Genomic DNA, 13,371 nt, shown 5'->3' on the forward strand with positions numbered 1-13,371 from the left:
TTTTAGTTTGACCATCTATATCTGTGCTTATATACACAACTAAATTTAAAAAAAACACTGCATCGTTTCAAATAAAATCAGCCTAGGAATGATAACTGTACTGAGGACTCAATGTCCAACTGCACTATAGCACAATAATAATGAATGATAATATAAGAAGCAATTGTAAACAAGTGTAGGAGGGGCTACAGCTTCACAGACTAATAGACTATGCAATAATTTGTCGATGTTGTGAGCAGTGAAAGAGGAAGGTTCCTTCATTTCATACGCTTACTAAGAAATCAGCAACAGTCAAATACTTGCAAAAATGGAGTCTAAGCTGGAGTCATTTGATAATATTAGTGCTAGATGGTTACAAACCTTCGGAACCGATCCTCCAAAATGGATAGGAAGGTTAAATCTGGATGATGTTAAAAAGGCAATTAGTTCTTGCAGGAAAAGAATACAAAGCCTCTCGACTCGTTTAAAAGAAGAGCAAGCATTATTACATTTGCTGGACGTCGAGCTGGAAGTAGAACAACCCAGTGCCATATCCTCAAGTGGGCCGGACCGCCTTGCCTTTCTCCAGGAAGCACCCGTCGCCATTGCCACTGAGTCTGAATGTGTCACTAATCCACCATCTTTTACCAAGACACCATCTGATTCGTCCGTCCTAGTTTTGAGAAGAAGAGCCTGTGAGCAAGTAGACAGGGATCACGAGAGTCTTGCCCGCCGTGTCAAAGATAAAGTCAAAGCAAAGCACTTGTCTTTCTCTGGTAGTAAAAGGATACTTGATTTTGAAGAAGATAACAGTCTTTTAGAACGGTCTGAACTTATTATACCAGAAAAAAGTATAACCAAAAATACATATTTTGGAAGAAGAAGGTCGAGTAGTGAATCGTCAACTTTTGTAAAAGAAGGCAGTGAAACAAGAGGTGAAAGGAGTCTCGGAAACTCACCGAGTAGGAGTTTACCAAAATTTGTGGCACAGGTAGATTTTAAACCCTTGACTTCTGACCACCAGGAAAAATCATCTCCAATGGACATTCCTGGGAATAGTAAGGAAGCGAAGAGATTGTCAAATGGGACACACCCTCATTTGATTGAAGATGATGATAATGAGTTTGTAGCATCTGTAAAGACAATTGTTGGTGATGATTCTCTTGGTAACAAAGGACCACGTCAGGATTCTGATCCTAATCTAACTTTAAAGAGAGATAGTTTCTATACCAACACTTCTGGTGAAAAGACACCAACAGATACACTCACGGATATTTTTAATGAAGAATTTTCACCGTCAATGGAAGTGCCTCAATCAGATAATTTAGAAATCGGTTTATTTGAAGCCGGGCAGATTGCTCAGCACAGACAAGAATTATCATTTGATGACGAAGATGAAGAACAATCAACTGGTGATGTTGAAGAAACTGGTAGCTTTAATGACATGGAAAATAGTGGGTTTCACACTGACTTTCAGAATCTTGCTGAAAGTACATTGACTTACATTCTCAGGGACACTATTTTTGCTTCGAGAAGCAACTCAATGTCATCTTTAAATGACTCTCGTCGTAGTATGTCGCCTGAACCAGCAACACCATTGGGAGGTGTTAATTTGCGTCCAAACAGTGGCAGGATAAAGGAAAGGAATAGGGCAGCTCAGGTACTTGAGAACCAATTTACTGATGAACGCATTGATGAGGAAAGGCTACATAGGATGTTACTAGAATTACAAGATTCCTCACCATGTCAATCCCCTTCACCTGTATCATCAAGCAGCGATCCCTCAAGTCCCACTCATTTTGTGCCATATGATCATATGCCTATTCATCATCAGGTGGGTGCCTACAAGCTCATTAATAGTTGTAATGTTTTAGTGTTGGGATTTGTATATTACATGTACTTGTGAATGATACTCATGATTGAGTTTGTATAGTTATAAATTATGATGCATGCATGTAATTATATAAGGGATTGACTTGTGCAACTTTAAGAGGTGCATCTAATGAACGTTTCATGTATTAACACTGTTTATGCATATCTTCTGTTTGTTTTGATGTTCATACATGTATTTTGTACATGTACATCTATAAAAGAATAACACACAATATACATGTACATGTGTGTATACACAATTAAACATACATGTATGTCTTCTAGCTTTACTTACAATGTACAATGTGACATATATGTTAACCTTTTGGAACATGTAGAGTGTATGTACGGGTTTATATGTACATAAGATACACTGCATTAAAGCTTTTTTTGCTATGGCACATTGACACTCCATTATTTTAATACTACATGCTTATGTTATACGCTGGCTCAAGTTTACTTTTATTTGATGGTGATAGCCATTCATATAGTAACACTTTAAAACCATTTGTATGTTTGTACATTCAGTTAAGTTAACTTAAGTATTCGTAATATAGAGCATCTGCATCCCTTATAGCAAGTATTTTGTTATGTTCACAGCTGCTTTGTAAACTGTGAGCAGGTGTGTATACACTGTTTGCTGTCTGTCATGAATAACAAATTACAATTGATTCTCTACTTAAGTTTGTGCTTATACATTTACTCAGTGTACATGTGGCTGAAAGAAGAACTTATAGCTTATGCATGTAAATTTTTCTGAGTGATTGTTATGATAGTTAATATTCATTGTTTATTATACATGTACATGTCTACTTTTACTGTAATCTTTCACTGTGTGTTAGTGTAGCGTGTTTTCAGGGATAAAAGTAACAGCCAGCCATGCAATTTATTTTGCTTGGTTTGCCAGACATATTTATCTGCACGTACATTTATATTTGTTCCGCCACCTAATTTACCGTACAGCACAAAATTTTGAGTACTGCATATTTTGCAAATTTGCCTTTAAAATTTTTTCTGGGGGTTTAAGTTTTTGTAATTATTGCCGTCTTGTAGCATAGTAAATTAAATTTTTTATTCTTCGAAGATCACTTAATTCACAAAATTTACAGCTTTTGAATTTTTGCACTAAGCAGGTGACTTATGTACATGCATGACTGTATGGTGTGCTTAGGCTCTATGCTGTGCTAAATGCATTGACATGCATACTATGTACAATAATTTAACAAGTTTCTTTTCTTGTGAGAAATCAAATTGGTAGGTTTTTGTGGGTTTGGTTTTTTTGAGCTGGTATTACGAGAATAAAAGTGTAACCAAAATGAAACAAATACATACAGTAGACAAGACAAAACTTTGTAACTACATTACGGTGTGCTTTACAAGTTCATTGAATGCACTTAAAATTGTTATTTTCATTCTTTATTTGCAACGCAAATTTTGAGCCTTTTATTACAGCATCATGCACTTGTTTCTTAAATAATGTTTCATAATAATTATGAATATTCAATTTGAACAAACATTCATTTTTAGATTTCACTTGCTTATAAGTTGTATTGTACTTTATAATGTACAATGCAGCATTGTAATTGTAACTATGATTGTAATTATTGATATGTTTCTATTGTTTGCTGGCACAATTACTATTCCAGATTATTTTGTGTTACTTTTTTGCTTACAGTACATGTGTGCATGTATGTTTTCATCATTATCTCTTTTAGTCTTTATCTGCTCGTTCGTCACGTATGTATCCTGTTCGTCGTGAGACAGTTGTAGTACATGGAGAAGTGTTAGTTATCAGAAAACTAGTAGTAGCTGGTATTGTTACAGCTGAAAAGGCATATCTTGATTGTCTCAATGTGACAAAAGAGGTAGGGCTGAACCATAACAAAATTGTATGTATATGCATGTACAACATCACATATTACATTTACATCCTGTACCAGTATAAGGAGTAAAAGACTTAAAATAGTTTCCTTTAAACAATGCATTTACCTTTCTTTCTACATGTACATGTAAATGCATCCTTAAAACTCTGCCACAAATATTAAAATTGACACTGATTATACATTGTACTTAGTGTTGTACATTTAACTGAAATAAATTTACATGTTGGTTCAGAAATTTAGATGAACTAACTTGAAGAAAAATTTAGCCATGTAAACTTCAGCCTAAAAAGTAAAGTAATCCATTAGAATAACAGTTAGTACTGCATGTCTACATGTACATGTACATGTAGATGGTGTTTTTTTATTATTGAAAGATGATATATACTTACATGTGCATGTAAATTTATGTACCAGGTACATCTATATCCTTCACTGCTTGACTCCATTTTGAGTAATGCAGAATATTTTCCCTGTGCCTTTGATGAAATAATCCAATAAAATGATACCACCATAGTAAAATCTGATCGTTTTTCTTTGGACATTGTGTAATTTTGTACTAGTTTGGCCCAACCTCTTCTTGCGCCAGGGTGGTGCTGAAGAGTCTGTTGAGACTGCTACTGAACTTGTGGCACTATAAGCACAGGTATAGGCACTTGGTAATAACTTTGTCACATGACCTATTCAAAAGGGTTCCAAGTGTGACTGACAAGCCTGCTCTATATTATTCTATTATTGTTCATCTGTTTTGCAAAGATGTTGAAGGCCTGCACTGGGGCTAACAAACCTTAATATTTTGGAAGGGCGCTTGGGAGGTGTGCCTAGGAGGTTGTGTGTATTGAGTGGGATGATATTGGAGGCATGCGTGTGCATTGTCACATGTTGATGTTACAGCATTTCAGATATTTCACATGTGCATGCATAAGTTAATTCCACTAACATTTCAACTGAACAGTACATGTACAGTTTGTACAATGTATGATGTATGTGTATTAAATTTACCACAGTAATCATTAGTCTTCATTCAAAGAAACTTATTTTTTTTAGTTTTATCGAAAGCCACTCCTAGCTCATAGTAGCACCAGTCAAGCTATCATTTCTGAGACTGATGTCAACACAATTTTCTATCGCGTAGAAGATCTTCATTCACTACATTCGTCTCTTCATGAAATGCTGGAATCCTTGTTACCTGACTGGGGTATGCACTCTTGCGTTGGAGGATTCTTTTTAGAACTGGTAAGTACAATGTACATGTAGAGTGTTTAGCCCAATAGTCCAATACTACTTGTACATAATGTTTTCTACTTTATACATGTAGGCTGTATTTTAACATCACATTTATGCATGTACATGTTGCATCTACATTAATGACAGCTAGACAGCACATTGATGCTTTTCATGTTATGTACTTGTGTAAATACATGTATTTATGTACGGTATTTGTTTAATTATACACCCAGGCGTTTATTTCTTCCCAGGAAAAATCACTTAAAACAAATAAAAGCACACATATGCATACCGTATTTCCTTAAGTAAAAGCCCGGGCGTCTATTTCCTAAAATGGTATTTGGACCTTGGAAAAAAAATTAAAAAGTAAAAAAACTTTGGCCCAGAGTGGGATTCAAACCCGTGACCTCATGCATTGCACGCCTGGAACTTTAGGCAGTATTCGCTGCAAGTCTACTGAGTCACTTTGTGGCTGAAGTTACGTATTTATAGTTCAATTCTATTGCTACCCCGGCATTTATTCGCATGCGGCTTCTATTTAAAGATATACGGTACATGTATATATTATGCATAAACCAAGATTGGAAATAGGATCTGGTGAGTGCATTATGCATTGAAATTTGAAACCATCCTACATGTAGGCGTCTTGGAACTGGTTAATAGGAGACTGTTATAAATACTTTGCGGGACTCTAGCAACTATAGTACATCGGGTGACAGAGCAAGCTAGTAGCTCCCTTTATGGCTACCTTCCAAGGACATCATGCGTATGTGATGCTAGCTTTGGCTCGTTTCTTATCATTTACGTTATTCTAGTTAATTTTGTGAATCTGTTGATGTACACATACACTGTACATGTATAGTTATAGGATGAGAATTATTGAAAAATACATGTAGTCTAGAATAAATTTAGAGGTGGTCGGAGAAAAATATTGTTCCTTTTAAATTTATGTTCACCGTACTATTTGACTAGAATATCCTGTATCATAATGATTATTGATGTTCATTGCATGGTTGGTCTAAGTAATGAACTGGTTAGTTCATTTGTTGAGGTGTTCGTCCCAACCACCCCTTACCACCATTAGCAGAACTGTGTAGAGTATAATGACCATTCATTTTGCATTACAGAATTTCTGTTGTACTTGCAAATGTATTGTTTGTTGGCTATTTTTTATGATGGGACACAATCATCTATTGAATTCTCTTCCATTTTTTGAGTTGAGAATGAAGAAAGGCAAAAGTTTGGCCAGATATCAAAACTGAGGCAGATGAAGAAGTTTCACTTTGAATTAATGCATAACTTAATAGATAGAATGATACATTTAGCTACTATAAATTAATTTTCTTATTGTTTATTGTATTTGTAGTGCAAGAACCTGAAACTGTACAAAGATTATGTTGAGATGTATAGAAGATCTTTGGACTGTTTAGAACGCTCAAAGCAGGATCCAAATTTTAAAAAGTTTCTTGATGTAAGTTTTATTTCTTGTGACACTTTGTGATTTCAATGTGCACAGTACAGTAACATGGCATGCATGTACATATACGGTGGAACTAATCTAATCCTAGAGTACAATATACAATAGGTTCAGATATATTCACAGCTGTAATTTTTTGGGGTAATAAAACCATATCATGGCAAATGTTAGAGCACTTTATTTTTTAATGGAGTAATTTACCAATAGTGACTCATTTTTGTTGCTGGTCTTTATGCTAGTGATAATAAACCACACCCAAGTCAATAGACACTAACTTAAGTGGGTGTAGAGTTTCAAGACACAGCGAGACAGTAGTTTTGAAAAGAACTGGTTAAGCAGCTCCAAAGAGACCAAAGGTTAATAACAACAAAAAGAACAACTCCTCAAAATGACTTCAACATGGTGCTTTGCTTCAGTATTGTGGAGTTTTCAATTAAATAGTATCAGGTTTTTATGGCAATTGTTGGTCATCGGAAAAAAATACGAATAATTGCAACTGCTAATATATATCCCAACCTACAGTACATACATGTACATGTATACATGCATATGTACATGTATTTAAAAGTATTTGTTTTTTACCATGACTAAACCTGCCAATCCCTTTTTAGCATAATTTTGAGTTTTTAAAGGCAAGCATACTAGTGTATTTTGCATGTACAATGTACATGTACATGTAGTTAATGTACATTTTTACTGGTTTTTAATGTTGTTGCTGTGTATAAATTGGTATTTAGACTCTTGTTGAAGTGCAAATACGTGCATATAATATACAATGCATATACCTTAAGGAGACAATTGTTTGCGGGTATTTAATTTAGCAAATTTAGCGATTTTTTAAAAATCACTAACTTTAGTCCGTGCTAACTTTAATAACTTCATTGAAAGTGGGTGTGGTCACAAATAAAGTGGTGGCTGTCAGCAACTCTGAGCTTATTTGCAGCAAACAGTCAGCAAGATAAGACTGAATGGCTGTCCAAAGACCTAAACAAAGCAGATGACAATCTTCTTTGTTCAGTGACTGCTTCTAATTGTAAGCAAGATAACTTTACATTTTTGGAGCAGAGTCAGTGATGAAGCTTGAAGTAATTTAAGCAAGATTAATGCAACAAGATCTACTGTATTTAGACTTGTGCAATTGCTTTGCTTGCTCATACATGTAGATCACAGCACATAATCTATAGCTTGTTTAGGCTCTCCCCAAATGTTTTACACTCTTCAGTAGTTATTTGGTAATACCAAATGATCAAAAACGCTAAATTAAGTACCAGCCAAATGTCAGTATCATGAAAATTGCTAAAATAAGTACACGATAATAATTGTCTCCTTAAGGTACATGTATTGTATGCTCATGACATTTGGTTTCAAAATACATACATGTACATGTACATGCACAGTGGCTCTTTCCAGTCCCATCATAAAAGCTACTACATATATTTTCATGTAGTACATTCCTGTGTTTAGCATTCGTGTAACACAAATATTTGAATGTTCACTGGTTATCATTTTGCACATGTTGACTCATATCATGTAATGCATTACTTACATGTATTTTTACCTAATAGGATGTTAAGGTAACAGTTTCTTCTCAGAATCAGTTTAAAGATGTTCCTAATGTTAATGGTTAGTCTGTTTTAATATTGCTTGTGTTTCTATATTGGTGCTCACAGAATTACTAAGGAAGCCAATTGAAAGGTTACAAAGCTATTCTTTGGTTTTAACTGTAAGTCAGAATGATTGATATTATCATTGTTTATTTACATGCAGGATCTTTGCCAACACACTCCAGAAGCACATAATGATTTTTCAGTTCTTAAACAGTCGCTCAATGTCATGTCTGATTTTATTGCTAGTACTCATGACCCAAGAGCATTTCAACAGGTAAAAATGTGCCGTTGATGCATGTACAATTAGTCATTATCTGAACTGAACTGCCATTCAATACACAAACATACCTTAAATTACTAGAATATACTCATGGGGATTATTTATTGTACATATGTGATGAGCAATACCCAATAAGCCATGATGAAATACCATGTTTGCTGTTTTAAAGTAATTATGTTTGTTGGATTCTGTTTGCTGATACATATTTTGTATCACTACTTGCACTTATACATTCCTTACGCTAATACATGTTTGTATGATATATATACATGTATCTTTCTTTTTCCTATTTTGCTGTCCTGGATATTGGTAGTAATAACTGAGGAGAAAGTTAGTTTTTATTGCAATCTTTTGTTTTACATGTAGTTAAGTGGTGGTTTTAACCGTGAACTTGTAAAGCAAGAGCTTGTAGTTGAACTGTTAGAGCGATCAAGAAAAATTCGACGTTTGTTTCTGTTTCATGACGTTCTTGTTTCAGCTAAAGAGAAGTCTCCCAGGTACATGTATGTACACTATGGATTGGACATATAGACATGTACATGTACTCGTTCTTTATGTATATTCAGTGGTTTACTTACTAATTTGCTAATTACATGTAGGCATGGTGAAGGTGTCAAATTAGAACCAAAATGGTATGTTCCACTTCACAACTTGCGGTTTCACCCACCAGAAGCTGAAGGTCAGTACTTTGAAACTTAAAAGTTACATGTACGCTAATTATTCTCATTTAATAGCCCTTCGTCCTGTACCTGTGACTAGTGATCAAGAGCTAAGTGTCATTAAGTCTCGCATAGCTGAACTGAAGGCTCAACTCAATAGAGAGGTCAAAGAAAAGAGAAGCAGCACTCTAGACAAAGATGCTTCTTTTGTATGAAGACTATTCTTATTATTTTTATTTATCTTGTCATTGTTTCACTTTTTTTTCCATATTTTTTTAGAAACGCAACTTTAAATTTATTGGAACAAAGCCAGAGAAGCTCAGAAAAAAGTTACAAGAACAGCAAGTATCCTATTGGATAGCTTCACCTTCTCTTCCTTTGAGGCTTTACAGTACAAATGGAAAGGTACCATTATTGTTGCATTTGCAGTTTATGTCTAAATTTGTTTAGCGATATGTGTTCCTCCTTCATAATGAAGATGAACGAGAGAGTTGGATATCAGCAATTAAAAAGCTGCAGCCAAAAGGTAGTGTTGAATGTCTTTTTAATTTAAATTATGGACGTATAATTTTCTTTGTACATAGCTGTTCAAAGTGTTACATTGTCACAGTTTGAACTGCAAGATTTGTTGTATAGGCAGAAAGTTCACGTGAGTACCGATGTCATTTTGTACCTACATGTATATGATTTTTCTTGATGTACATGTACTTGTAGTTAACTCGTGACCAAGAAGAAGTCATTGAAGTACAAACAGATGGTATAAAAATAATTACATGTATTTTAAATTGTTTATTGAAATATTTTGAACAGAGGATGAATATTTGACTGGTATTCTTAGAGTTCATGTCACATCAGCAAAGGATATGAAAATCAAACAAAATTGTAAGTACAACTTCATCTTAAATATTGTTATTGTGACATTATAGAATCACCAATTTCTCTTTTGTTGCAAATTTGCCATTTATTTCCTCAAATATTTCTGTAAAAACTAAATTAGTCCACTACACAATACCTTTTCAGATAATATAAGTTAATTGATTTAGTTAATAGGCATGTGCATGTATGTGTATATAGCAATACATGTCATGTGTACTTGTGCATGCAACAGGTAGCCATAACTATAGTGAAAACAGTGGCTATTATTGAAACTAGATTTGCAGACACATGTACATGTGTGTCAGTTTTACTCTAGTGTTTTTCATGAATCTTTTTTCTAATCATTTTCATTCTTCAATAGATGGTTTACATTGTGCTCTTGAGTTTGACGAATATAGCCGCTTTGACCGGAAAGCTCGCACACTACCAGTTAATATGGATATGACAACATTAATGGTTACATGGGATCAAGATTTTGAGATAGAAACAGTTGGTGCTCATATGATGAAAGCTATGATATTTTATAAGTCTTTATTGAAAGAGGAGATGTGTGCAGTCGGTAAACTAAAGGTGAGTGCCTTTCGAAATACATTGTACATGTACATTAACGCTGTTTTAACATGTACAATGTGACTTAAAACATAAGTTTATGACGGCATTTGTGCATATACATGTATATTGTGCTACGTTTGCCATTCTATGCTACATGTACATGTACACAGCCAAGATTTGGCATGTACCTGTAGATGATCAGTCTCAGTCAGTCTTGATATCAGACATGCACTGTAGATTTTGAGTCATCAGCCCTGATACAACCATGGAGTACAGCATTTATCCTGGATCAGGATAAAGCAAAATTTATGATGGCTTTGAAGGCTGTACCATCACTGAAGTCTGACCTGATTCAGTAATTTTGGGCAATATTCCTGAATCACACATGAAAATTCTTGGCTATATAGTGCATGTACATGCAAGTTACATTCATGTACATGTAGTCATGTACTGCATGTGCATTGGAAGTGCAGTTCACTTGTGCGTGTGTGTATGTATATGTAGATTGTCATGTAACTGTACATTGTACGTTAGATTTTTCTAATTTTATACCATTGACTATTGAGTATTATTATTCACTGATGCTTGACTTACATGTATGTAGGCTACCTCACTTACTTTTTTATTGCTTTTTTGTTTTTAACCAGTTACCTGTGAAAGAGCTAAAATCCAGCAAAAGGTGCAAAGTGGATATTCGGTTACATCCTCAAGGAGTCCTAACATTAGTTGTAGAGTACTTTACTAGTATGGCATCCATGGGAAAAAGACCGGCACTCTTGAGCTCTGGTGTGTTTGGATTTCCTATGGATGTCGTGGCTAAGTAAGAATTACATGTAATTGTTAATTTTTGCAGTCATATGCATGTACCATATAGCGGATAATTTTCGTCATATACATGTACCATATAGCGGGTAATTTTCGACTGGTGCTTATTTTTGTCCGTTTTGTTGCGAATAATTCTGAACGAAATTAATTCAAAAGATTGGCGTGACCATAGTAAATCAATAATAACATGATAACAAGCATAGATGGCCTTGAAAACGGCATTCACCTCTTAAAGTACCTCTTCCAGACCCTACAAGACCAGAGGACCTCTTTCTGATGCTATCAGTGGTACAGAGGCTAATAAAGACATCAGGTCAACTGTTTTTTAGTCAAAAATAAAGCCTACGAATTTTTATTCTAAAGTCATTTCTGGTTTCATTAAAAATTTTCAACCACCAAAAATTACCTGATCTACGGTACATGTCCAATCTACATGTACTCAATAAAGCAGGGTTGTTATACTTTGAAATGTGCTTTGTACAAGCTACACACACATATACTCATGTACATGCTTTTACAATGTATTTTTGAAGGAGAGAACGTCATGATATTCCACTGATTGTCCAAACCTGTGTTGATGAAGTAGAGCGGCGTGGCTTGTCTGAAGTTGGTATATATCGTGTTGCTGGAGTACTTCGTGATGTACAAGAATTGAGAATGGCATTTGATACAGGTTAGAATCTATATGACTCTCGTTGAAGTGGTACTTATTGTATCTAGACATTAGCTTATACCATGAATTTAATTTTGCCAGATAAATTCACATAAATTAAATCATTTATGCATGTACATTGTACATGTACATGTACTCACATGGCACATTCAGTATTGCATGTACATGTTTTCTTATTACAAACAGTTAAATCATCCAAGCTTTTCATACAAAGGAAATTTTATTTCTACACTGTACATGATGTACATGTACATTATAAGGCATGTACATGTTTAAGGTATTCATTTCTTGTCATTTTTATGCACGTTTTAGATTATATACATGCTCAACAAATAGCATTTGAAACTGATATTCATGCAGTAGCAGGGTTACTGAAACGATATTTTCGTGAGCTGCCGGATCCTTTGTTTACAGATGACCTTTATATGAGCTTTGTTCAGGCTCTTGGTGAGTATTTTATAATTCAGATCTACTTATTGCACTTGTTATCATCTGTTCTGTACATGTAGCTTTGGCTGACCCTGAAGCTAGGGAACAATCACTTGTGACATTGCTTCACTCTTTACCAAAAGTAAATTTTAAAACTGCTGTGTTTCTCTTCAAGCACCTACGAAAGTCAGTCTCATAAATATTTTACTATTTTTACTATTTTTTCTCACACATGTACTGTAATCATCTGTTTATTTTGATAATTCTCTTCTAGTGTTGCTGCAGAATCAGAGACTAATAAAATGACACTAAATAATCTAGCGACACTTTTTGGTCCTAATCTTCTTCGTCCAGGCACTAACAGCCAGTCTGCTGCTGCAGCTTTTGATGTCATGTCACCAGTCAATGTATTGATGTTCTTCTTAATATGCCCTTTGGAAGTATATGATGATCCAAGTGCTAGTAATAGTGCTCCAAGTTCAGCATCCAAGAAGTCTAAAAAAAGGCAGGAGTTACTCCTGGAAGGTGGGGACACTTCATCAGTGGCTTCAAGTCAATCAACTGGATTTATCACTCCTACTGTTGCTCCTGCATCATCTCCCTCTGATACTCTACATGCATCATCTACTCCTAGTCTTTCCTCATCTTCAGTAGTTAGCCCTCCTTCTCCCAGCTGTTCTTCTACTCCTAGTGTTAGTATTTCATTAAGTACCTCTAATGTCACACCTACTACAAATGTTTCAACGTCTAGTGCTCCAGCTCCACTTCGATACAAACAATCAGCTATTTAGAATGATTATTTGTCATAATTTATTACTTCTTGTTGGATAAAACTGTTGTACAGACAGTCTTTGAATACAATTATAGTATTGTTGATTAATTATTATTAATAAACATGTATTGATTATTTCAGTTTTATTTATTGTTTTATTTCTACTGATCATTGTTACTGTTTGAATACCTTGCATGATTGATGTTTATTAATTATTTTTGTAAATATTGTTATTCTTCCTTTAATATATAGTTCACATTAAA

At 34.6% G+C, this 13,371-nt stretch overlaps 1 protein-coding gene across 1 annotated transcript; it reads left to right on the forward strand.

The window, feature by feature from the left end:
* The first annotated feature begins 211 nt into the window (after positions 1 to 211).
* LOC100633016 (active breakpoint cluster region-related protein-like) lies at positions 212 to 13,371 on the forward strand. Its single transcript, XM_003389401.3, has 21 exons — positions 212 to 1,813; positions 3,567 to 3,716; positions 4,779 to 4,967; positions 6,325 to 6,429; positions 8,001 to 8,058; positions 8,106 to 8,158; positions 8,203 to 8,316; positions 8,689 to 8,819; positions 8,922 to 9,001; positions 9,057 to 9,190; positions 9,261 to 9,386; positions 9,432 to 9,507; positions 9,566 to 9,630; positions 9,696 to 9,738; positions 9,792 to 9,863; positions 10,219 to 10,427; positions 11,057 to 11,229; positions 11,768 to 11,907; positions 12,220 to 12,354; positions 12,417 to 12,522; positions 12,611 to 13,371. Exons 1-21 carry the CDS (start codon positions 308 to 310, stop codon positions 13,125 to 13,127), a joined length of 4,182 nt encoding a protein of 1,393 aa, XP_003389449.1. The 5' UTR covers positions 212 to 307; the 3' UTR covers positions 13,128 to 13,371.

This window comes from Amphimedon queenslandica, unplaced genomic scaffold (genome assembly GCF_000090795.2).
Source record: "Amphimedon queenslandica unplaced genomic scaffold, v1.1 AMPQUscaffold_13077, whole genome shotgun sequence".
NCBI lineage: Eukaryota > Metazoa > Porifera > Demospongiae > Haplosclerida > Niphatidae > Amphimedon > Amphimedon queenslandica.

Excerpts from the sequence above, each read along its gene's own strand:
- LOC100633016 (XM_003389401.3), top strand. The coding sequence starts at position 308 with ATGGAGTCTAAGCTGGAGTCATTTGATAATATTAGTGCTAGATGGTTA. Across the intron at positions 3,717-4,778 it reads GTCTCAATGTGACAAAAGAG|TTTTATCGAAAGCCACTCCT; the intron begins GTAGGGCTGAAC and ends TATTTTTTTTAG. Across the intron at positions 9,508-9,565 it reads TAAAAAGCTGCAGCCAAAAG|CTGTTCAAAGTGTTACATTG; the intron begins GTAGTGTTGAAT and ends CTTTGTACATAG.